Genomic DNA, 25,480 nt, shown 5'->3' on the forward strand with positions numbered 1-25,480 from the left:
ACACGCACACGCACGCACGCACGCACGCACGCACGCACGCACACACACACACACACACACACACACACACACACACACACACACACACACACACACACACACACACACACACACACACACACACTGTAAGGAGGCTGCTGCATCTGTCCATCCAGGCCATGTTGTCCACTGTGTTTCTCAATGTGTGCTAATCATTAACATTTACAGCCTAAAGGAGAGGAGATAATCACAAGAGAGAGAGAGAGAGAGAGTGAGAGCAGAAGTCCCAGCAGCAGGCTAAGGTCTCACCTAGACTCCAGTTCAGTTCTCTCCACATCCCTCTAGAACAACCACCTGTTACCTGGCTCTCTCTCTCTCTGTCTAATACCCAACTAAGGAACGTGGGCCGGTAAGTCTGAGCTTTGAACAATTTGTTTGTGTTCATTAGAATAATATTTGTTTTCTTCTTCACTTGGATGTGTTGATGTGATTTGTGATGTGTAATGTGAATAAGGTCATTGGGGTTTTAGTAGGAGAGTAATATTCAGAGTAATGTGAATAGGGTCATTAGAGTTGTAGTGGGAGAGTAATACTCTGGCCATCGTCATGTGGTGGATTGTGGGATTGTTCTCTGATACAGTAGATGAACATAGTAGTTCTAATTAATCAATTTAACGAGGTAAGTCAGTTCAGAACAAATTCTTATTTTCAATGGCGGCCTAGGAACAGTGGGTTAACTGCCTTGTTCAGGGGCAGAAGACAGATTTATACCTTGTCAGCTCAGGGATTTGATCTAGCAACCTTTATGGTTACTGGCCCAACTCTCTAACCACTAGGCTACCTGCTGGATACTGACCCAACGCTCTAACCACTAGGCTACCTGCTCTAACCACTAGGCTACCTGCTGGTTACTAGTCCAACGCTCTAACCACTAGGCTACCTGCTGGTCACAGGCCCAACTCTCTAACTACTAGGCTACCTGCTCTAACCACTAGGCTACCTGCTCTAACCACTAGGCTACCTGCTCTAACCACTAGGCTACCTGCTCTAACCACTAGGCTACCTGCTCTAACCACTAGGCTACCTGCTCTAACCACTAGGCTACCTGCTCTAACCACTAGGCTACCTGCTCTAACCACTAGGCTACCTGCTCTAACGACTAGGCTACCTGCTCTAACCACTAGGCTACCTGCTCTAACGACTAGGCTACCTGCTCTAACCACTAGGCTACCTGCTCTAACCACTAGGCTACCTGCTCTAACCACTAGGCTACCTGCTCTAACGACTAGGCTACCTGCTCTAACCACTAGGCTACCTGCTCTAACGACTAGGCTACCTGCTCTAACCACTAGGCTACCTGCTGGTTACTAGTCCAACGCTCTAACCACTAGGCTACCTGCTGGTCACAGGCCCAACTCTCTAACTACTAGGCTACCTGCTCTAACCACTAGGCTACCTGCTCTAACCACTAGGCTACCTGCTCTAACCACTAGGCTACCTGCTCTAACCACTAGGCTACCTGCTCTAACCACTAGGCTACCTGCTCTAACCACTAGGCTACCTGCTCTAACCACTAGGCTACCTGCTCTAACGACTAGGCTACCTGCTCTAACCACTAGGCTACCTGCTCTAACGACTAGGCTACCTGCTCTAACCACTAGGCTACCTGCTCTAACCACTAGGCTACCTGCTCTAACCACTAGGCTACCTGCTCTAACGACTAGGCTACCTGCTCTAACCACTAGGCTACCTGCTCTAACGACTAGGCCACCTGCCGCCCCATCAGCTGATATGTTTAACACACAGGCATATACAGAAATACTGTATACAAATAGACAAACAATTTGGACAGTTTTTAACATGTAAATTACACATGTTGTATTTATACTGTACGCATGTACGTTATTAATTTAGAACGAGCAATGGCGCATGTACGCAAAGCGTTGTTTTCATAATCTGAATTTATGACAGGATACAGAACATGGGTATTACACATCTCTCTGGTTAAACATTGACTCCCGTTCGTTCCTGTAATGACAGCCTTATTTTAATGCCTGGCAATTCAGAGTCTCAGATATGATCTATTTCTAGTCTGATCTGTTATCTCTCGGTTGTATATGTGTTGGAGGGAATAGCGGTCATATCGGACTACTTCCTTACAGTAAATAAGACAAACACATTTGAGTGAGACCCATTTTGGTTGTTATTTTGCCTTATTTCTCCTTTTATTATGTTAGTAAACTTGTTTAACAACAATTCAATACTGCCTTTTAATAGAATGTAACTTTAAAATAACTTTTAGTTTAGTGTTGAGTATAGGTCGTTATCAATACAACTTTTAGTTTAGTGTTGAGTATAGGTCGTTATCAATACAACTTTTAGTTTAGTGTTGAGTATAGGTCGTTATCAATACAACTTTTAGTTTAGTGTTGAGTATAGGTCGTTATCAATACAACTTTTAGTTTAGTGTTGAGTATAGGTCGTTATCAATACAACTTTTAGTTTAGTGTTGAGTATAGGTCGTTATCAATACAACTTTTAGTTTAGTGTTGAGTATAGGTCGTTATCAATACAACTTTTAGTTTAGTGTTGAGTATAGGTCGTTATCAATACAACTTTTAGTTTAGTGTTGAGTATAGGTCGTTATCAATACAACTTTTAGTTTAGTGTTGAGTATAGGTCGTTATCAATACAACTTTTAGTTTAGTGTTGAGTATAGGTCGTTATCAATACAACTTTTAGTTTAGTGTTGAGTATAGGTCGTTATCAATACAACTTTTAGTTTAGTGTTGAGTATAGGTCGTTATCAATAAAACGTCACAATAAGGTGCAGAGCGTTCGATTTGCCCGTTGGGGGCAAGAAGACCCCCAGCTCAGCTAAAACCATTGACAACTGTGTACCGTTTTCAAGGGATTGTGTAATACATCTCTTCAGTTGTAATATCACCCACTCTTGAAGAGCATAGTCACAACTACACATTTCACATGACAGTTGGCTGAACATAGTGGTATGTTTATCACCAACCAACGTATAGTGGCCTTCAGAAAGTATTCCTACCCCTTGACTTATTCCACATTGTGTTGTGTTACAGCCCGAATTCCTCACACATCTACACACAATATCTCATATTGACAAAGTGAAAACCTGTATTTAGATTTTATTTTTTTAATATTATTTATAGAAAATTAAATTAAGCTAATTTAAATAAGTATTCATACCCTTGAGTCAATACTTTGTAGAAGCACTTTGGCTGAGATTAAAGTTTTGAGTCTGCGTTTACAGCTTTGAGTCAAACAAAATTCAGTTTTGACATTATGGGGCATTGTGTGTAGATCAGTGACACCAAATATAAATTATAGTCCATTTTAAATTCAGACTGTAACACAACAAAATGTGGAAAATGTAAAAGGGTGCCAATAGGGCTGTTATGGTAACCGTATTACCGCTACACCGGCGGTCACGAGTCCAGACCGTTTGGTCATGGTAACTATGCTTCTCCAAGCTCTAATGCTGCTGATGGTCATTAGTAGCCTACCAAATTTGCTAACTGCCCGGTACTCGGCACTCTATTGTCTCTCTAATCACTCTGACATCAATGCAAATGTCATCAAATATATAATCAAACACTTCATGAGAGCCCATGAGCTCATGTTGCACAACATTTCTAAAGGCTATGAAGTTGCGGTAGAAAACAGAGTTTCGATGGCCTCTATTAAAAAGAGGAGGATCCCATCAGCTTTCTATAGGCTATGCCTACTGTATTTATTTCTCAACTTTTCTGGTATTAAGCACATTGCTTTACAACAGGAGTATAGCCTACTTGGCATAAAAATGAACCACGGAAAAAAACGTGTTCCCTTCGCTATTTAAATGCATAGATTACTTATTTTTCCCTCTTCACCTGCCCCCGTTTCAAGACGGGTGGATGATAAATGATCAAAATCAAAACAAATGTCACACATGTATCATTTAGTATATGGAAAGACCAGATTAAATCAAGAACAGTCTGATGGGTGACAATATTAGCCCATCACTTGTGAATCATGGTCAGCTTGTGTGAAGTAAGGCAAGAAACAGGGCGTGTCTTTTTTTGGTGCCTTTAAAAAAATCATAGTCGCACACCTCTTGTAGACTAGTCCAATAGGCATATATGTTTTTGATAAGGTTAGTATCACACCTCTTGTAGACTAGTCCAATAGGCATATATGTTTTTGATAAGGTTAGTATCACACCTCTTGTAGACTAGTCCAATAGGCATATATGTTTTTGATAAGGTTAGTATCACACCTCTTGTAGACTAGTCCAATAGGCATATATGTTTTTGATAAGGTTAGTATCACACCTCTTGTAGACTAGTCCAATAGGCATATATGTTTTTGATAAGGTTAGTATCACACCTCTTGTAGACTAGTCCAATAGGCATATATGTTTTTGATAAGGTTAGTATCACACCTCTTGTAGACTAGTCCAATAGGCATATATGTTTTTGATAAGGTTAGTATCACACCTCTTGTAGACTAGTCCAATAGGCATATATGTTTTTGATAAGGTTAGTATCACACCTCTTGTAGACTAGTCCAATAGGCATATATGTTTTTGATAAGGTTAGTATCACACCTCTTGTAGACTAGTCCAATAGGCATATATGTTTTTGATAAGGTTAGTATCACACCTCTTGTAGACTAGTCCAATAGGCATATATGTTTTTGATAAGGTTAGTATCACACCTCTTGTAGACTAGTCCAATAGGCATATATGTTTTTGATAAGGTTAGTATCACACCTCTTGTAGACTAGTCCAATAGGCATATATGTTTTTGATAAGGTTAGTATCACACCTCTTGTAGACTAGTCCAATAGGCATATATGTTTTTGATAAGGTTAGTATCACACCTCTTGTAGACTAGTCCAATAGGCATATATGTTTTTGATAAGGTTAGTATCACACCTCTTGTAGACTAGTCCAATAGGCATATATGTTTTTGATAAGGTTAGTATCACACCTCTTGTAGACTAGTCCAATAGGCATATATGTTTTTGATAAGGTTAGTATCACACCTCTTGTAGACTAGTCCAATAGGCATATATGTTTTTGATAAGGTTAGTATCACACCTCTTGTAGACTAGTCCAATAGGCATATATGTTTTGATAAGGTTAGTATCACACCTCTTGTAGACTAGTCCAATAGGCATATATGTTTTTGATAAGGTTAGTATCACACCTCTTGTAGACTAGTCCAATAGGCATATATGTTTTTGATAAGGTTAGTATCACACCTCTTGTAGACTAGTCCAATAGGCATATATGTTTTTGATAAGGTTAGTATCACACCTCTTGTAGACTAGTCCAATAGGCATATATGTTTTTGATAAGGTTAGTATCACACCTCTTGTAGACTAGTCCAATAGGCATATATGTTTTTGATAAGGTTAGTATCACACCTCTTGTAGACTAGTCCAATAGGCATATATGTTTTTGATAAGGTTAGTATCACACCTCTTGTAGACTAGTCCAATAGGCATATATGTTTTTGATAAGGTTAGTATCACACCTCTTGTAGACTAGTCCAATAGGCATATATGTTTTTGATAAGGTTAGTATCACACCTCTTGTAGACTAGTCCAATAGGCATATATGTTTTTGATAAGGTTAGTATCACACCTCTTGTAGACTAGTCCAATAGGCATATATGTTTTTGATAAGGTTAGTATCACACCTCTTGTAGACTAGTCCAATAGGCATATATGTTTTTGATAAGGTTAGTATCACACCTCTTGTAGACTAGTCCAATAGGCATATATGTTTTTGATAAGGTTAGTATCACACCTCTTGTAGACTAGTCCAATAGGCATATATGTTTTTGATAAGGTTAGTATCACACCTCTTGTAGACTAGTCCAATAGGCATATATGTTTTTGATAAGGTTAGTATCACACCTCTTGTAGACTAGTCCAATAGGCATATATGTTTTTGATAAGGTTAGTATCACACCTCTTGTAGACTAGTCCAATAGGCATATATGTTTTTGATAAGGTTAGTATCACACCTCTTGTAGACTAGTCCAATAGGCATATATGTTTTTGATAAGGTTAGTATCACACCTCTTGTAGACTAGTCCAATAGGCATATATGTTTTTGATAAGGTTAGTATCACACCTCTTGTAGACTAGTCCAATAGGCATATATGTTTTTGATAAGGTTAGTATCACACCTCTTGTAGACTAGTCCAATAGGCATATATGTTTTTGATAAGGTTAGTATCACACCTCTTGTAGACTAGTCCAATAGGCATATATGTTTTTGATAAGGTTAGTATCACACCTCTTGTAGACTAGTCCAATAGGCATATATGTTTTTGATAAGGTTAGTATCACACCTCTTGTAGACTAGTCCAATAGGCATATATGTTTTTGATAAGGTTAGTATCACACCTCTTGTAGACTAGTCCAATAGGCATATATGTTTTTGATAAGGTTAGTATCACACCTCTTGTAGACTAGTCCAATAGGCATATATGTTTTTGATAAGGTTAGTATCACACCTCTTGTAGACTAGTCCAATAGGCATATATGTTTTTGATAAGGTTAGTATCACACCTCTTGTAGACTAGTCCAATAGGCATATATGTTTTTGATAAGGTTAGTATCACACCTCTTGTAGACTAGTCCAATAGGCATATATGTTTTTGATAAGGTTAGTATCACACCTCTTGTAGACTAGTCCAATAGGCATATATGTTTTTGATAAGGTTAGTATCACACCTCTTGTAGACTAGTCCAATAGGCATATATGTTTTTGATAAGGTTAGTATCACACCTCTTGTAGACTAGTCCAATAGGCATATATGTTTTTGATAAGGTTAGTATCACACCTCTTGTAGACTAGTCCAATAGGCATATATGTTTTTGATAAGGTTAGTATCACACCTCTTGTAGACTAGTCCAATAGGCATATATGTTTTTGATAAGGTTAGTATCACACCTCTTGTAGACTAGTCCAATAGGCATATATGTTTTTGATAAGGTTAGTATCACACCTCTTGTAGACTAGTCCAATAGGCATATATGTTTTTGATAAGGTTAGTATCACACCTCTTGTAGACTAGTCCAATAGGCATATATGTTTTTGATAAGGTTAGTATCACACCTCTTGTAGACTAGTCCAATAGGCATATATGTTTTTGATAAGGTTAGTATCACACCTCTTGTAGACTAGTCCAATAGGCATATATGTTTTTGATAAGGTTAGTATCACACCTCTTGTAGACTAGTCCAATAGGCATATATGTTTTTGATAAGGTTAGTATCACACCTCTTGTAGACTAGTCCAATAGGCATATATGTTTTTGATAAGGTTAGTATCACACCTCTTGTAGACTAGTCCAATAGGCATATATGTTTTTGATAAGGTTAGTATCACACCTCTTGTAGACTAGTCCAATAGGCATATATGTTTTTGATAAGGTTAGTATCACACCTCTTGTAGACTAGTCCAATAGGCATATATGTTTTTGATAAGGTTAGTATCACACCTCTTGTAGACTAGTCCAATAGGCATATATGTTTTTGATAAGGTTAGTATCACACCTCTTGTAGACTAGTCCAATAGGCATATATGTTTTTGATAAGGTTAGTATCACACCTCTTGTAGACTAGTCCAATAGGCATATATGTTTTTGATAAGGTTAGTATCACACCTCTTGTAGACTAGTCCAATAGGCATATATGTTTTTGATAAGGTTAGTATCACACCTCTTGTAGACTAGTCCAATAGGCATATATGTTTTTGATAAGGTTAGTATCACACCTCTTGTAGACTAGTCCAATAGGCATATATGTTTTTGATAAGGTTAGTATCACACCTCTTGTAGACTAGTCCAATAGGCATATATGTTTTTGATAAGGTTAGTATCACACCTCTTGTAGACTAGTCCAATAGGCATATATGTTTTTGATAAGGTTAGTATCACACCTCTTGTAGACTAGTCCAATAGGCATATATGTTTTTGATAAGGTTAGTATCACACCTCTTGTAGACTAGTCCAATAGGCATATATGTTTTTGATAAGGTTAGTATCACACCTCTTGTAGACTAGTCCAATAGGCATATATGTTTTTGATAAGGTTAGTATCACACCTCTTGTAGACTAGTCCAATAGGCATATATGTTTTTGATAAGGTTAGTATCACACCTCTTGTAGACTAGTCCAATAGGCATATATGTTTTTGATAAGGTTAGTATCACACCTCTTGTAGACTAGTCCAATAGGCATATATGTTTTTGATAAGGTTAGTATCACACCTCTTGTAGACTAGTCCAATAGGCATATATGTTTTTGATAAGGTTAGTATCACACCTCTTGTAGACTAGTCCAATAGGCATATATGTTTTTGATAAGGTTTGTATCACAACTAAAGTAGCCAAATAACTTGTTAAAATGAAGCACATGAATCTGCTTTACAAGGGGTGTAGCCTAACTATTATACATAAACAGAGTTTCCAGTTTGGGGAAGATCATTTTCACCATAAAAATGCACATTTATAATAACAGCATTACATGCGTAATTGCATTTGCGGGCACTTTTGAGAATGGTGTTTTTTGTCCAAATATTGTTTGATTTGCTTGTCATCTATAGTGGTGATGACAGTAGTCCGACAAACATGGCGAGCTCTTCCCATAAGACCTTCATCTCTGATGAAGCAAGCTAAATGACACATGTTGTTTGCTTAGCTGTCTAGCTAGCTACGTGCCAAATGGATAGGCTACTGGCACACATCTGAAAAATACATGATCAATTGATGTTCACTGATCATGAAAAGCATTCAGCGAGGCCTACATGCTGTATAACTCTCATGATAGAGCTAAATGTAGAATCATGGGAAATGTGTAGTTCTGGTCGCTTAGCAGTTAAGAACGTTGGGCCAGTAACCCCCTGTTGGGTTCAAACCCCCGAGATGACTAGGTGAAAAATCTGTTGATGTACCCTTGAGCAAAACACTTAACCCTAATTTCTCCTGTATGTCTCTCTGGATAAGTGTCTTCTAAATGACTACGGTGTTTTAAGTTCTAAAATGTACTTCTATGGTATTTTAAGTAATTCTAAGTAATTCTAAGTCATTCTATGGTGTTTTATGTACTAATATATAATTATATGGTGTTTTGTGTTCTAATAAGTCATTCTATGGTGTTTTGTGTTCTAATAAGTCATTCTATGGTGTTTTGTGTTCTAATAAGTCATTCTATGGTGTTTTGTGTTCTAATAAGTCATTCTATGGTGTTTTGTGTTCTAATAAGTCATTCTATGGTGTTTTGTGTTCTAATAAGTCATTCTATGGTGTTTTGTGTTCTAATAAGTCATTCTATGGTGTTTTGTGTTCTAATAAGTCATTCTATGGTGTTTTGTGTTCTAATAAGTCATTCTATGGTGTTTTGTGTTCTAATAAGTCATTCTATGGTGTTTTGTGTTCTAATAAGTCATTCTATGGTGTTTTGTGTGTTGTCTGAGTTAGCAGGCCTGTGAAGGATGGAGGGCAGTGTGCTGCTGCTGTGTCTTGTGAGCCTCTTCACTGGAGGTGAGTACCTACCTGGGTCTCTAACCTCTCTCTGTCCCCAATGGTACCTTGTCCCCTAAGTAGAGCCCACCGGGAATACGAGCACTGGTCTAAAGTAGTACACCCTACAGGGGGATAGGGTGTCGTTTGGGATGCATTCCAAGGCACATGTTGCACTGGCTATTTAACCGCATTAATTTTCTACTTCTAATAATGTCCTGTCTATTCACACAGTGATACTGGTTGTTTAATGGCAATTTCACAGATAAAGTGAGGATGTTTAAACTCAGTGTCAAATCGTATCAATATTATTGTAAAGTGGGACTCATTTTGCTTGGTTTTACAGATTATAAGATTAATCTATCACTGCTTTTTATTTCTCTACAGTGCAAAGCCAAAACCAAATCCCGAGCATTACAACAAATTATGCTCAAATACGGGAAGACACTCCAATTAGTATGTATTTATTGTACTCAGGAATACAGAAGTTTTTTTTAAACAAAATAGTATGTCAATTCATGCTTGCTCTTTGCCATATACTGGTTTTTGACTCACCTTTTGTCAACCCAACGCTCTCTCTCTCTCTTCAGATGAATTTGCCTTTCAAATAGAAACATACGATCCCGATCTTGTCCCTGACCCACTGACATACATGATTACTGGGCCAAAAGCAAGCTACTTTAATTGCGACGCAAACACAGGGACAGTAACCATCCGGACCCCCTTGGAGAGAGATGATGATGTAAGTCCTCGTCTCCCATTTTAGTATTTCAGTATTGTTTCAGCCATTTTAGTATTTCAGTATTGTTTCAGCCATTTTAGTATTTCAGTATTGTTTCAGCCATTTTAGTATTTCAGTATTGTTTCAGCCATTTTAGTATTTCAGTATTGTTTCAGCCATTTCAGTATTGTTTCAGCCATTTCAGTGTTTCAGTATTTTATCCTTTATTTTTCCTGACCTGAATCTCTAATTGATTGGCTTGTATTTGTTTAGGACAAGGGTGTATTCTCTATCGGCATTGTGGTTTCTGACGCATATTACACAGTAAGTTCACAATAAAGCCTCTAACTCTTTTCACAGTCTCCAAATCCAGAACAAATTCAAGAAAACGTACAGTATTATTTAGAACCATTATTGCACGGAACTCTGTTCCATCTCATGTTGCTCAAATGAACAGCAAACTTTGTTTAACAAACCAGATAAAGCAACACCTCACGGCACAACGCCTCTCCCCTATTGGACCTAGATAGTTTGTGTGTATGTATTGGCCTTTAAAAAAAAAAGAAATCTATGTAGTTTTGTTCTTGATCTGTTCTTGTCTATTAATGCCCTGTATTATGTTGTGTTTCATGTTTTGTGTTGGACCCCAGGAAGAGTAGCTGCTGCTTTTGCAACAGCTACTGGTGATCCTAATAAAATACCAAACATAAACATTTTTTAACTATATTTTTTAAAATGTATTTTATTGTTTTTAACAAATGTATATTTTATAACATGCACAATATATCATGTCATCTTTTTTTTTAGGTTAGCAAAGACATTCAGATAATCATTATAGATGCGAACGATAACCAACCCATATTTGAAAATACACCTTACAACGTAAATGTCGAAGAAGTAAGTAAAATTACTCATTTTACATTCGTTTAATAAGAATTTCATTTATATGGTACGTTCAATTAATTTTCCAGCCATAATTAAGAAATTGTGGGAAACTTTATGAGCCTGTGAAATCATCTAAACAGGCAATGGTTTTAAAACTTTTCAGAAAATCTGGTAATTTGTGAAATCTATAGAAACTTTAGTAATTTATAATGACGTTTTAGAAAAGTATGTATATTGTTTTTGTTGTTCCAGCCTAAAAAGAAAATGAATTCAAACATTTTTTCACAATAAAAGTGAAATAAAGTGAAAACAAGTTTTTTAGATTTTTTTTTGTGCTATTTTATTGAAAATTAAATACAGAAATATTTAATTTACATAAGTATAAACACCACCGAGTCAATACATGTTAGAATCACCTTTGTCAGTGATTACAGCTGGGAGTGTTTCTGGGTTAGAGTGTTCAAAGCTGTCATCAAGGCAAAGGGTGGCTATTTGAAGAATCTCAAATATAAAAAAAAAAATTACAATTTGTTTAACACTTTTTTGATTACTACGTAACTCAATATGTATAATTTCATAGTTTTGATGTCTTCACTATTATTCTACAATGTAGATATAACAATATATAACAATATATAACAATATATATATATATATATTATATATATACTGAATACTTCAGGAAGTATTCAGACCCCTTGACTTTTCTCACATTTCGTTACGTTACAGCCTTATTCTAAAATGGAATACATAAACCAATTCACACAATACACATTCTGTATACAGTTTGCTGGTAATCCTCAGTGATTTAATTCTCACTTCATCCTATAAGACTTAGTATGGAGAATCGACATCTAACCGGGTCCCTTACTAGTAGCGTATAGTCAGGGATTCATTTTTTTGTGCTCTACATTTGAAAGTGACTTTTCTAAAGTACTATTGTGCCTCCAACTTCCTCGTCCCCCTCTGTCTGTTTATTGTCATTAGAATACTGCCTTGGACACTGTTCTGTTTCAAGTATATGCCAAAGATGTAGACGCTGGACTTGCTGCTGTTGTAAAGTACCACATTGATGAGGTAAGTATTGCTTTTGGACAGAAAGCTGATTTTCTCTATTGATTCATAAGTGAACCTGATGCAAAACATCAACAGTGAACTTAGAACCAAGTTACACCCCCATTAGAACCAAGTTACACCCCCATTAGAACCAAATTACACCCCCATTAGAACCAAGTTACACCACCATTAGAACCAAGTTACACCCCCATTAGAACCAAGTTACACCCCCATTAGAACCAAGTTACACCCCCATTAGAACCAAATTACACCCCCATTAGAACCAAGTTACACCACCATTAGAACCAAGTTACACCCCCATTAGAACCAAATTACACCCCCATTATAACCAAGTTACACCCCCATTAGAACCAAGTTACACCCCCATTAGAACCAAGTTACACCCCCATTAGAACCAAATTACACCCCCATTAGAACCAAGTTACACCCCCATTAGAACCAAGTTACACCCCCATTAGAACCAAGTTACACCCCCATTAGAACCAAGTTACACCCCCATTAGAACCAAGTTACACCCCCATTAGAACCAAGTTACACCCCCATTAGAACCAAGTTACACCCCCATTAGAACCAAATTACACCCCCATTAGAACCAAGTTACACCCCCATTAGACCCAAGTTACACCCCCATTAGAACCAAAATTAGAACGGACTATGTACATTGTTAAATCAACTCCATGTATTTAAACCCAACTCTCTCCTCGATTCTAGGCTAGTCCAAGTGATGGACTAAATCATTTTACTATCAATGAGAATAATGGCGAAGTCAAACTGGTTAAACAACTGAATTTCACAAGTTTGAGCACTTTCTACAGGCTCAAGATCAACGCCACTGTAAGTAGCACATCTCAACACTCTGTTCACTGTTGGATCTTCACTAGTCACTTATTGGAAAGTTTTTTTTTCTCTATTCCTGACTAACAAGCACGTTCTTTCTGGAATTGATCATGTTTTTCCGATCCAGTTGTGGGCTTCATCTGAGAAACTGTCTTATTAAATGTGTTTGTTTGTTGTGTGTTTCTGATTGTGCTTCCCCCTCACAGGATGGTGGAGGCCCTGTGTATAATGAACCTAAACCTGTTCATCAGTCCAACATTGCTTTTGCTTTCATCACTGTGGTGGACGTCCCAGACATGGATCCACGGTTTCTAAGTACTCCTTACGCGACGACTGTCACTGAGCATTTTCCCGTGGTGAGTCAGGTGTTGCCAAAACGGGGCACTTTCTTTTTAGTTCATGGTTCGACCGACGTTCACATCGTGTTTTCTACCAACTGCTAAGTCCTTTTACAATTTGTTTATCGTTGTTGTATTGTCGTACACATCTTCCTAAATAGAAAAACTATTGTAGAAGCAAAGGTATGGACCAATAAAGTTCCAAATGGTACCATTTCCCCTACTGATCAGGGCCATTTACTACTTTTGAACAGGGCCATTTGCTACTTTTGAACAGGGCCATTTAATAATTTTGATCTTGGCCATTTACTACTTTTGATCAGGGCCATTTACTACTTTTGAACAGGGCCATTTAACTACTTTGGATCAGGGCCATTTACTACTTTAGATCAGGGACATTTACTACTTTGGATCAGGGCCATTTACTACTTTTGATCTAGGCCATTTACTACTTTTGGGATGCCAAGGGGGACAAAGCCTTTGTTGACGTCCGCCTTTAACTGAACTCTACCGTCTCCCTTTCATTTCAGGGCCAGTCTGTGTTTAAAGTGACTGCAATTGATCAGGACTCAGGAATCAACGATGACATCACCTACAGCATTGAAGGTGACTATAGCTACCTATATGAACGTCTGCTCATTACAGGTTGTTAGCAGAACATCAGCGTAAACACTGTCCGTTGCCATTGCGCTGACAACTCTTGAAAATATAAAGATTTTTGTTGTTGTTGTTTTTCATTAAAAAATTGTTGGAATAATGATGAAGATTGGACTGTGATATGTGTTTTGTTATATTTGCAGGTACCGATGACCTGTTTGACATCACGGCCAACGATGGAGTCATATCTGTCAAAAGTGATATTGATAGAGAGGCTTTGTTGGACATCAATTCTGTTGTGGCCCTTAAAGTGACGGTATACTCGTATTGCTTAAATCCTTTACGTAATTTCCAAAAGTAATTTATCCAAAAGACAATATTTTAATTTCAGGCTGAACCCACTGTTAATAAAAACTAAAATTCCAGGCAACGGAGGTTCATCCAAGCATTCTGGGGACCCAAGCACACACCTCCACTGAGGTGCGGATTACCATCGGTGACATCAATGACAACAAGCCTAAATTTTACGACTGTGGTGTGGAGCCCTGCGCGGAGGCCAGCAGCTTCACGGCCAACATCTTTGAACACTCCTCCATGGGTGTTCCAGTCGACGACCTCAACATCAGAGCCAAAGATTTGGATCAGGTCAGTCCTTTCTAAGAAATAGGGTTGGAAATTTTTTTGTGATATTTTTCTGTAACTCTTGGTTGGAAGATTCCCAGAGTTAGGAGGGGGGAAAGGAATAATGAAAAACAACATCTGAAATCCTCCAACCAGGATTACTTGAAAATTTACTGGAATTTTGCAACACTAACCACAAAATATATGTTTATTTTAAAAAACAACAACAACGTCAAAGTCATGTGGGACCAGAGTTTACTCAGGCCAGAAAATTGATCAACATCTGTATTCTGATGTAGGGAGATAATGGAAAATTCGAATTAAGTCTTGCTGGACCAGACAAGGATGCGTTCAGTGTGTCGCCACAGATTGCCTACTCAGAAAGCCCGGTTCAGATCATGGTCAAGAACTCCCAGGCTGTGGACTACGAGACCAAAACATCAATGGTTATCCAGGTATGAGTTTCAAATGGCAACCTATTCCCTATTTAGTGCACTACTTTTCACCAGGGCCCAATAAGGATCAAGGTCAAAAGTAAGGTACTATGTCCACGTAAATGTGGGACATGTCTTCAAACCAAAGACAAACACCATTGTCAAAAAATCATCAAGAACCACCTTGTTATCATTCAAATACATTTGACAATATTTTCAAAGAAGATGTGTGACAAGTCGATTGAAGATTTCAACCAGACAAACTAAGTGGTTTGGAGTGTGTCCAATGTCAGAATTCACCTTAGCTTAGGCTGAAACAGGTTTTTGAGTCGTTTTTTAAGACGCCAAGCAAACTCACTTAGGATCCATTACAAACAGGTTGATTACTTACGCTAAAGGAGATGACATTGCACCCTTCACACGTCTATAGCCAGGTGAACTGCGGACACGCAAGAGACATTTAACCGTCTCTACCAGGTACGGTGGTCACGCTGCAGAACGTGAATAATGACATCGTACCATCAACACCCCAAAAGTATTATTTTGACGGATCATATCACCATTTTCAAAACCAACACCTTTTTTTTGTCTCAAATGGCACTCTCTTCACCGAACAGTGCACAGCTGTTAATAACCTGAGGTTTACCGACTGATGTTCACCACAGAGTACAACATTCTTACTCCGTCCGAGAGTCTGTGATTTAAAAACTTGAGGTTAAATCGTGGTTGTTTTTCTGTACAGATTATCGCCAAGGATCACTCCAATAAAGCAGACTGCTGTTCCACAGCTACAGTCACCATTCAGATCAAAGACATTAATGACAACAGCCCCACGTTCCCCAAAGAAGTCTACACCCTCAAGGTTGATGAGCACAGTCCTAATGGAACCACTGTGGACACGATAACAGTAGGTCTATGTTATTGTTACCATTCTAACAGTAGGTCTATGTTATTGTTACCATTCTAACAGTAGGTCTATGTTATTGTTACCATTCTAACAGTAGGTCTATGTTATTGTTACCATTCTAACAGTAGGTCTATGTTATTGTTACCATTCTAACAGCAGGTCTATGTTATTGTTACCATTCTAACAGCAGGTCTATGTTATTGTTACCATTCTAACAGCAGGTCTATGTTATTGTTACCATTCTAACAGCAGGTCTATGTTATTGTTACCATTCTAACAGTAGGTCTATGTTATTGTCACCATTCTAACAGCAGGTCTATGTTATTGTTACCATTCTAACAGTAGGTCTATGTTATTGTTACCATTCTAAAAGCAGGTCTATGTTATTGTTATCTAACAGTAGGTCTATGTTATTGTTACCATTCTAACAGCAGGTCTATGTTATTGTTACCATTCTAACAGCAGGTCTATGTTATTGTTACCATTCTAACAGCAGGTCTATGTTATTGTTACCATTCTAACAGCAGGTCTATGTTATTGTTACCATTCTAACAGTAGGTCTATGTTATTGGTACCATTCTAACAGTAGGTCTATGTTATTGTTACCATTCTAACAGTAGGTCTATGTTATTGTTACCATCCTGCCTGGAATTCAACCAATGCGCTCTGTGTTTGATTTGAACAGCGTCTTGAAGTATCGAGTGTTAACTCACTCAACAACCCAGGTCACACTGCTGGGTGTAAATCTAACAAACACACTCGTAATAACATGTGAATCAAACACACTCGTAATAACATGTGAATCAAACACACTCGTAATAACATGTGAATCAAAAGTCCTCTGACTTGGGTTCTTGTCTCTGTTTATTTATTTGTTGCTGCTAAATGTATTGGAAGTACAATCACAAAAACTCTACTTCTCTCCAGGCAACCGATCCTGACACTATGGATGTTGGTAACATCAGATACAGACTTCTTCCCGACAGCATGTACGTACACTACATTCCATTATCACTGTATGTTGTATTGTGATCCATTCCAGGGTTTCCAGTATTGTGATCCATTCCAGGGTTTCCAGTATTGTGATCCATTCCAGGGTTTCCAGTATTGTGATCCATTCCAGGGTTTCCAGTATTGTGATCCATTCCAGGGTTTCCAGGATTGTGATCCATTCCAGGGTTTTCTTATGTCTATATGATACTTCATTCATTTAGTTTGCTTTATATAAGAGGCTTTCATCAAACCTAAACAATATACAGTATATCAACTTTGATGTTGTCTGACATGAGGTGCCAATGTTTGTGAAACGAGACCCAATACATGAGAACTAATTACTAAAAGAGATTTCTGGTTTTCAGACTAAAGTACTTCAATGTGAATGCAATGACAGGGAGGATCTATGTGACAAACAGCAAACTGATCGACCGAGAGGTCACCTCCCTGTATTCTCCAACTCTGCAAGCAAGAGACCAGGCCAACAACACAGGGAACACTGTGTTAGAAATCACACTGACAGACATCAATGACCAGACACCACAGTTCAACAGAGAATCCTACATCGACTATGTGAAAGAGGGCTCAGACCTAAGAATTCAAGTACAGGTCAATATCTGTCTCTATACAAGTGTATTCCAAACCTCTCCTCAGGGACCCCCTAGATGTTTTATGATGTTGCTGTAGCCCTGAACAAGCTCAGCTGATTCACCTAATCAAGGAGTTTATTATTAGATGAATAAGGTGTGGAAGAAGTATTTAAAAAAATAATTTTAAAAAACATAGAACGCTTGAGGAACCCAAGAATAGATTTGAAAACTACCCTACTCTACAACACGGGTGTCAAACTCCTTCCATGGAGGGCTGAGAGTTTCCAGGTCATCACTCCTTCCTTGTGCTTATTGGATCAATTGAAGGTCACTGATAAGTTAGGAACTCCCCTCACCTGGTTGTCTTAAGACTTCATTTGACAAAGATTGAAAGGAAATAACAACAACCAGCAGCCACTGGCCCCCTTCCATGGAATGAGTTTGAGACTCCTGCTCTACACACAGTAACCAAAGGGTTAAACCGGTCTACAGCTGAGCCTCATGCTAGTCTATGGCAGAGACCCGTAGTAGACCCGGGATAATTCTAGTAACTTTCCAAAAAGTCCCAGGTTTTTTGAAGAATTCAGGTCAGAGGATTCCAGATTTCCTGCTTATTCTGTACTGAATTTCAGGAATCTTCCAGGAATTTGGGAGAAAGTTATCAGAATTTTTCTAGCCCTCTGTGCTGCTTCTAGGTTGTTGGTGAATTCTTTCCTTCTTCTCGTTTGCAGGCTACTGACAGAGATGAGCCGCCCAACAGCGAGATTGTGTATGGAATAGTTAACAGTAACTACAGTGGCAAATTCACCATTGACCCCACCACAGGCTGGTTGGAGAACAATGGCCCGCTAGACAGAGAGGCCATGCAGGCCAAGGATAATGGGCAGGTTAAGTTAAATGTGACAGCAACTGACAAAGGCAGTCCACCACTGACCAGCTGGGTGCCAGTCATCATCAATGTGGAGGTAAGATCACTGTCCATCCCTCACAAACCTTTAACAAGTGCACAGACAGGGTGTATTGGTACCTGGGCCCATATTCACAAAGCGTCTCAGAGTAGGACTGTTGATCTAGAATCATGTCCCCCTTGGCACCTCTGTTACTAGGTCCTAAACAACTTTGCATTTATGTTTTTTTTTTTAAATAAACAAATCCTATAATATTACAATCACAATCAAATGCCGACCGCATTACCTCCCAAGAGAGCCGTGTATAGTCCCCCTCAAGCTGATACCACAACGGCCCTCAAGGAATTACACTGGACTTTTTCCACATGTGGTTGTGTCACAGCCACATTCTCAAATGGATTAAAAAACAATTCCCCTCATCATAATGACAAAAAATAGGTTTTGAGATTATTTTGCTAATTGATTAAAAAAAAGTATATATATATATATATTACATTTGCATAAGTATTCAGACACTTTTACTCAGAACTTTGTTGAAGCACATTTGGCAGCGATTACAGCCTCGAGTCTTCTTGGGTATGATGATACAAGCTGTGCTCACCAGTATTTGGGGAGTTTCTCCCATTGTGCTCTGCAGATCCGCTCAAACTCTGTCAGATTGAATGGGGAGCATTGCTGCACAGCTATTTTCAGATCTCTCCAGAGTCTCTCCAGGTCTCTACAGTTCGATCGGGTTCAAGTCCGGGCTCTGGCTGGGCCACTCATGGACATTCAGATATTTGTCCCGAAGACAATCCTGCGTTCTCTTGGCTGTGTGCTTAGGGTCGTTGTCCTGTTGGAAGGTGAACCTTCGCCCCAGTCTGAGGTCCTGAGCGCTCTGGAGCAGGTTTTCATCAATGATCTCTCTACTTTGCTACATTTATCTTTCCCTCGATCCTGACTAGTCTCCCAGTCCCTGCCGCTGAAAAACATCCCCACAGCATGATGCTGCCACCACCATTCTTCACTGTAGGGATGGTGCCAGGTTTCCTCCAGACATGATTGGCATTCAAGCCAAAGAGTTCAATCTTAGTTTCATCAGACCAGAGAATATTGTTTCTCAAGGTCTGAGAGCCTTGAGGTGCCTTTGGCAAACTCCAAGCGGGCTGTCATTTGCCTTTTACTGAGGAGTGGTTTCCATCTGACCACTCTATCATAAAAACCATATTGGTGGAGTGCCGCAGATATGGTTGCCCTTGTGGAAGGTTCTTCCATCTCCACAGAGGAACTCTGGAGTTCTTTCAGAGTGACCAATAGGTTCTTGGTTCTGACCAAGGCCCTTCTCGTCCGATTGCTCAGTTTTGCCAGGTGACCAGCTTTAGGAAGAGTCTTGGTGGTTCCAAAATTTGGACTCATCAGACCAAGGGACAGATTTCCACATGTCTAATGCCCATTGCTCGTGTTTCTTTGTCCAAGGAAGTCTCTTCTTCTTGTTGGTGTCCTTCAGTAGTGGTTTCTTTACAGTAATTTGACCATGAAGGCCTGATTCACTCAGTCTCCTCTGAACAGTTGTTGTTGAGATGTGTATGTTACTTGAAATCTGTGAAGCATTTATTTGGGCTGCAGTTTCTGAGGCTGGTAACTCTAATGAACTTATCATCTGCTGCAGAGGTAACTCTGGGTCTTCCTTTCCTGTGGCGGTCCTCATGAGATCCAGTTACATAATATTGCTTGATGGTTTTTGCGACTGCACTTGAAGAAAATCTAAGAGTTCTTGACATTTTCCTGATTGACTGACCTTCATGTCTTAAAGCAATGATGGACTGTCATTTCTCTTTGCTTATTTGAGCTGTTCTTGCCGTAATATGGACTTGGTATTTTACCAAATAGGGCTATCTTCTGTATACCACTCCTACCTTGTCTCAACACAACTGATTGGCTCAAATCCATTAAGAAGGAAAGAAATTCCACAAATTAACTTTTTACTAGGCACACCTGTTAATTGAAATGCATTCCAGGTGACTACCTCATGAAGCTGGTTGAGATAATGCCAAGAGTGTGCAAAGCTGTCACCAAGGCAAAGGGTGGCTACTTTGAAGAATTTAAAATATATTTAGTTTTTTATATATATATTTTTTTAAATGATACTACTTGATTCCATATGTGTTATTTAATAGTTTTGATGTCTTCACTATTTTTCTACAATTTAGAAAATAGTACAAATAAAAAATAAACCTTGAATGAGTAGGTGTGTCCATACTTTTGACTGGTACATATATATATATACTGTATTTATCCTCAGGACTCCGATATTGCTTGTCCTAATATGATATATTTCTTAATTCCACTCGTGTATTTTTAGATTTGTGTGTCTCGTTTTGACTTGTTAGATACTACTGCACTGTTGGAGCTAGGAACACAAGCATTTCTCTACACCCCCAATAACATCTGCTAAATATATGTGTGCGACCAATAAAATATGATTTTATTAGACTTTTATCTTTAGATTTAGAAGGAAATACTGATCCTCGATCACCATTCTTAATCTCAGAAACTTTATGCATATGGACCCAGACTTTGTATCTCTTTTTTGACTGGATAGACCTTTTCGACAGATTGTTTAATGTGTAAGTGTGTCTTCTTGACGTGATCAGAAGTAAGAGGAAGGCTTCATTACCTTGTATCTTCGTGAACATAAATTGTAAATTGTAAAGCTTCACTGGTCTTCTAATTTCCAACCTAGGATATCAACGACAACACACCGAAGTTTCGAAAAACGTCTTACAAATTCTTAGTGGAGGAGGGGAAGAAAGGTAAGCACATGTTTCTTGTTGTTGAATTCAGACATTTTGCCGCCAGTGCCCTGATTAAAATTTCGATGGAGGGTGTGGTTTAGTCCCTACTTCTCCTTAGAAAAACATTGATCATTGCCTCAAACATAAGCTATCTCCCGCCAAAAAAAACATGCCTCTCGCCACTTACCATGCCATCATTGTGGAATTTGTTCTTAACTGACTTGTTGATAATAAACGTTTAAAAATCGACCAAAAACATCTAGATAATCGTGAATTGAAAAACACAAGGCCGTCTCTTTCTGTCTTCCTCCAACAGCTGAATTTGTGGGCTCCGTCCAGGCAGTGGACTTAGACCAAACGATCGATCACAACCGCATCTCCTTCAGCATAGTCAGCGGAAGCTTCGGACAATTCATCATCCAAACCTTCAGGGACGAACCCGATGGTTACATCGGGAACATCACGGTCGACCCGGACATCGAGTTGGACTACGAGAGCAGCTTCAAAAACTTCAACCTGGATGTGGAGGCCATGGACCTGGGATCCATGAAGGACACTGTAACCGTGGAGGTGATTGTTGTGGATGTGAATGATGAGAGGCCCCAGTTTAAGCCCGTTGCCCCATTGCACATAAAGGAGAACACCACTATCACTGAGGCCGTGGGGAGATTCGAAGGGGTGGACCTGGACATGAATCACGTTCTGGTCTACCAGCTGGTCTCCACTAAGTGCCGCTGTAATGGCTCCCTGAGTCTCGGGCCCTGCCCAGAGGACTGGTTCATCCTGGAGCCCACAGGGGAGATCATGCTGAACGAGGAGTTTGTGATCGACTTTGAGAAGTGTGATCAGGTTGACCTGGAGGCCCAGGTGGTGGATGAGTTGACCCAGAAAGGGGAGAACAACAGCGCAACACCAGGTCGGTACCTCTGTCTGGTTCTGTTTGGTTCTGGCTCTTTTTGGGTTGTAAAATTCCCAGGTTGAAAGATTCCCTGGGAACGACTGGGGATGAGGTGGGAATAAGCAGGAACTCCAATAATCCTGCAACTGGGATTTCTGGAAAACCTGGGAATTCTGGGAATGTTACCAGGAATTTGTAACCTTATTTTGTAACATTAGCATCGTTAATATCTACGTTTGTAACTTTAATATCTTTCAATGTATTCTAACAATTCAAATTAATTTCAGGGCACATTGTGATCAACATCGAAGACATCAATGACAATGCCCCTGCTTTCGAAACAACAGATTCCTTATATGGTAAATATGTTTCTAAACTTCAGCACGTTGTATGGTAAATCGGAATATCTGAATATCGTATTTTTGTTTATATATATATATATATATATATATATATATATATGATAATTAATTTTACTTTATGATATGAATCTATATAGCTACAGACTGACTTAACAGTGTTCTTACCTACCTCACCCTGTCTGCAGTTGTGGTGTCAGAGACGGCCTCTGTAGGCTCAGTAATAGCCAGTGTCACTGTGAGTATAACCGTGTAAAATGGACAACGTCAGTTGTTTTTCTATTTGATAAGGTATAGCAAAACAAGTGCCGGGCAGGGCACTATTTATAATTTTTTAAATCTCAAAATGTAGCTTATTAATAAAAGGTAGACTCAGCAACATGCCATCATTACACTGTACATAGTGGGACAGCTGCATGCTATGCAGATTTTTTTTGAATATAATATAAAGTATACCATTTAATATATTTAACTTGAAGACTTGGCTGCGATATGAGTTGTTATCAATTCCAGTCTTCTTTTCCCCCCCTTCCGTATAGGCTACAGACCGTGATTCCGGGAAAAATAGGCAGATGACATTTTCGATAACAAATATACAATTCAGGGATGACGTCAACAATAAAACGACCGAGTTGGGCAGTCGAGTGTTTCGAGTTGTCACCACACAGGAAGACGATAAATACGTCGGAAATATTCAGTGAGTATATGAATGCTGTCCGGGCAAGTCATGTTTTAATTTCTGATTTCACTGTAATTAATAGCCGTTAAGAAGCAATTGCCGTTAAGAAACACAACACAATAGCCGTTAAGAAACAATAGTCGTTAAGAAACAATAGCCGTTAAGAAACAATAGCCGTTAAGAAACAATAGCCGTTAAGAAACAATAGCCGTTAAGAAACAACACAATAGCCACTAAGAAACAATAGCCGTTAAGAAACAACACAATAGCCGTTAAGAAACAATAGCCGTTAAGAAACAATAGCCGTTAAGAAACACAACACAATAGCCGTTAAGAAACAATAGTCGTTAAGAAACACAACACAATAGCCGTTAAGAAACAATAGCCATTAAGTAACAATAGCCGTTAAGAAACAACACAATAGCCATTAAGAAACAATAGCCGTTAAGAAACAATAGCCGTTAAGAAACACAACACAATAGACGTTAAGAAACAATAGTCGTTAAGAAACAATAATCGTTAAGAAACACAACACAATAGCCGTTAAGAAACACAACACAATAGCCGTTAAGAAACAATAGCCGTTAAGAAACAATAGCAGTTAAGAAACAATAGCCGTTAAGAAACAATAGCCGTAAAGAAACAATAGCCGTTAAGAAACAATAGCCATTAAGAAACAATAGCCATTAAGTAACAATAGCCGTTAAGAAACAATAGCCGTTAAGAAACAATAGCCGTTAAGAAACACAACACAATAGCCGTTAAGAAACAATAGCCGTTAAGAAACAATAGCCGTTAAGAAACACAACACAATAGCCGTTAAGAAACACAACACAATAGCCGTTAAGAAACACAACACAATAGCCGTTAAGAAACAATAGCCGTTAAGAAACAATAGCCGTTAAGAAACACAACACAATAGCCGTTAAGAAACAATAGCCGTTAAGAAACAATAGCCGTTAAGAAACACAACACAATAGCCGTTAAGAAACAATAGCCGTTAAGAAACAATAGCCGTAAAGAAACAATAGTCATTAAGAAACACAACACAATAGCCGTTAAGTAACAATAGCCGTTAAGAAAAAACACAATAGCCGTTAAGAAACACAACACAATAGCCGTTAAGAAACAATAGCCGTTAAGAAACAATAGCCGTTAAGAAACACAACACAATAGCAGTTAAGAAACAATAGCCATTAAGAAACAATAGCCGTTAAGACACAACACAATAGCCGTTAAGAAACAATAGCCGTTAAGAAACAATAGTCGTTAAGAAACACAACACAATAGCCGTTAAGAAACAATAGCCGTTAAGAAACAATAGCCGTTAAGAAACACAACACAATAGCCGTTAAGAAACAATAGTCGTTAAGAAACACAACACAATAGCCGTTAAGAAACAATAGCCGTTAAGAAACAATAGCCATTAAGAAACAATAGCCGTTAAGAAACACAACACAATAGCAGTTAAGAAACAATAGCCATTAAGAAACAATAGCCGTTAAGAAACAATAACCGTTAAGAAACACAACACAATAGCAGTTAAGAAACAATAGCCATTAAGAAACAATAGCCGTTAAGACACAACACAATAGCCGTTAAGAAACAATAGCCGTTAAGAAACAATAGTCGTTAAGAAACACAACACAATAGCCGTTAAGAAACAATAGCCGTTAAGAAACAATAGCCGTTAAGAAACACAACACAATAGCCGTTAAGAAACAATAGTCGTTAAGAAACACAACACAATAGCCGTTAAGAAATAATAGCCGTTAAGAAACAATAGCCGTTAAGAAACAATAGCCGTTAAGAAACACAACACAATAGCCGTTAAGAAACAATAGCCGTTAAGAAACACAACACAATAGACGTTAAGAAACAATAGTCGTTAAGAAACACAACACAATAGCCGTTAAAAAACAATAGCCGTTAAGAAACAATAGCCGTTAAGAAACACAACACAATAGCCGTTAAGAAACAATAGCCGTTAAGAAACACAACACAATAGCCGTTAAGAAACAATAGCGTTAAGAAACACAACACAATAGCCGTTAAGAAACAATAGCCGTTAAGAAACACAACACAATAGACGTTAAGAAACAATAGCCGTTAAGAAACACAACACAATAGCCGTTAAGAAACAATAGCCGTTAAGAAACAATAGCCATTAAGTAACAATAGCCGTTAAGAAACACAACACAATAGCCGTTAAGAAACAATAGCCGTTAAGAAACAATAGCAGTTAAGAAACAATAGCCATTAAGAAACAATAGCCGTTAAGACACAACACAATAGCCGTTAAGAAACAATAGCCGTTAAGAAACAATAGT

General features: G+C 38.5%; 1 protein-coding gene across 1 annotated transcript in view; it reads left to right on the top strand.

Annotated features, from left to right (window-relative positions):
* The first annotated feature begins 256 nt into the window (after window positions 1–256).
* The window catches only part of cdhr2 (cadherin related family member 2), a 38,379-nt gene continuing 13,155 nt past the window's right edge, over window positions 257–25,480 (top strand). Inside the window, exons 1-22 of the mRNA XM_031797973.1 lie at window positions 257–388; window positions 9,491–9,553; window positions 9,920–9,988; window positions 10,123–10,274; window positions 10,527–10,577; window positions 11,061–11,150; window positions 12,126–12,215; window positions 12,927–13,049; window positions 13,259–13,408; window positions 13,921–13,996; window positions 14,191–14,303; window positions 14,414–14,632; window positions 14,908–15,063; window positions 15,785–15,949; window positions 16,877–16,938; window positions 17,308–17,551; window positions 18,264–18,497; window positions 21,163–21,232; window positions 21,531–22,130; window positions 22,400–22,471; window positions 22,660–22,709; window positions 23,011–23,168. Of these exons, the coding sequence (XP_031653833.1) occupies window positions 9,505–9,553; window positions 9,920–9,988; window positions 10,123–10,274; window positions 10,527–10,577; window positions 11,061–11,150; window positions 12,126–12,215; window positions 12,927–13,049; window positions 13,259–13,408; window positions 13,921–13,996; window positions 14,191–14,303; window positions 14,414–14,632; window positions 14,908–15,063; window positions 15,785–15,949; window positions 16,877–16,938; window positions 17,308–17,551; window positions 18,264–18,497; window positions 21,163–21,232; window positions 21,531–22,130; window positions 22,400–22,471; window positions 22,660–22,709; window positions 23,011–23,168 (2,993 nt within the window). The 5' untranslated portion in view covers window positions 257–388; window positions 9,491–9,504. The remainder of the gene's footprint in view (window positions 389–9,490; window positions 9,554–9,919; window positions 9,989–10,122; window positions 10,275–10,526; window positions 10,578–11,060; window positions 11,151–12,125; window positions 12,216–12,926; window positions 13,050–13,258; window positions 13,409–13,920; window positions 13,997–14,190; window positions 14,304–14,413; window positions 14,633–14,907; window positions 15,064–15,784; window positions 15,950–16,876; window positions 16,939–17,307; window positions 17,552–18,263; window positions 18,498–21,162; window positions 21,233–21,530; window positions 22,131–22,399; window positions 22,472–22,659; window positions 22,710–23,010; window positions 23,169–25,480) is intronic.

Source organism: Oncorhynchus kisutch, linkage group LG19 (assembly GCF_002021735.2).
Source record: "Oncorhynchus kisutch isolate 150728-3 linkage group LG19, Okis_V2, whole genome shotgun sequence".
In the NCBI taxonomy this organism is placed as follows: Eukaryota; Metazoa; Chordata; class Actinopteri; order Salmoniformes; family Salmonidae; genus Oncorhynchus; species Oncorhynchus kisutch.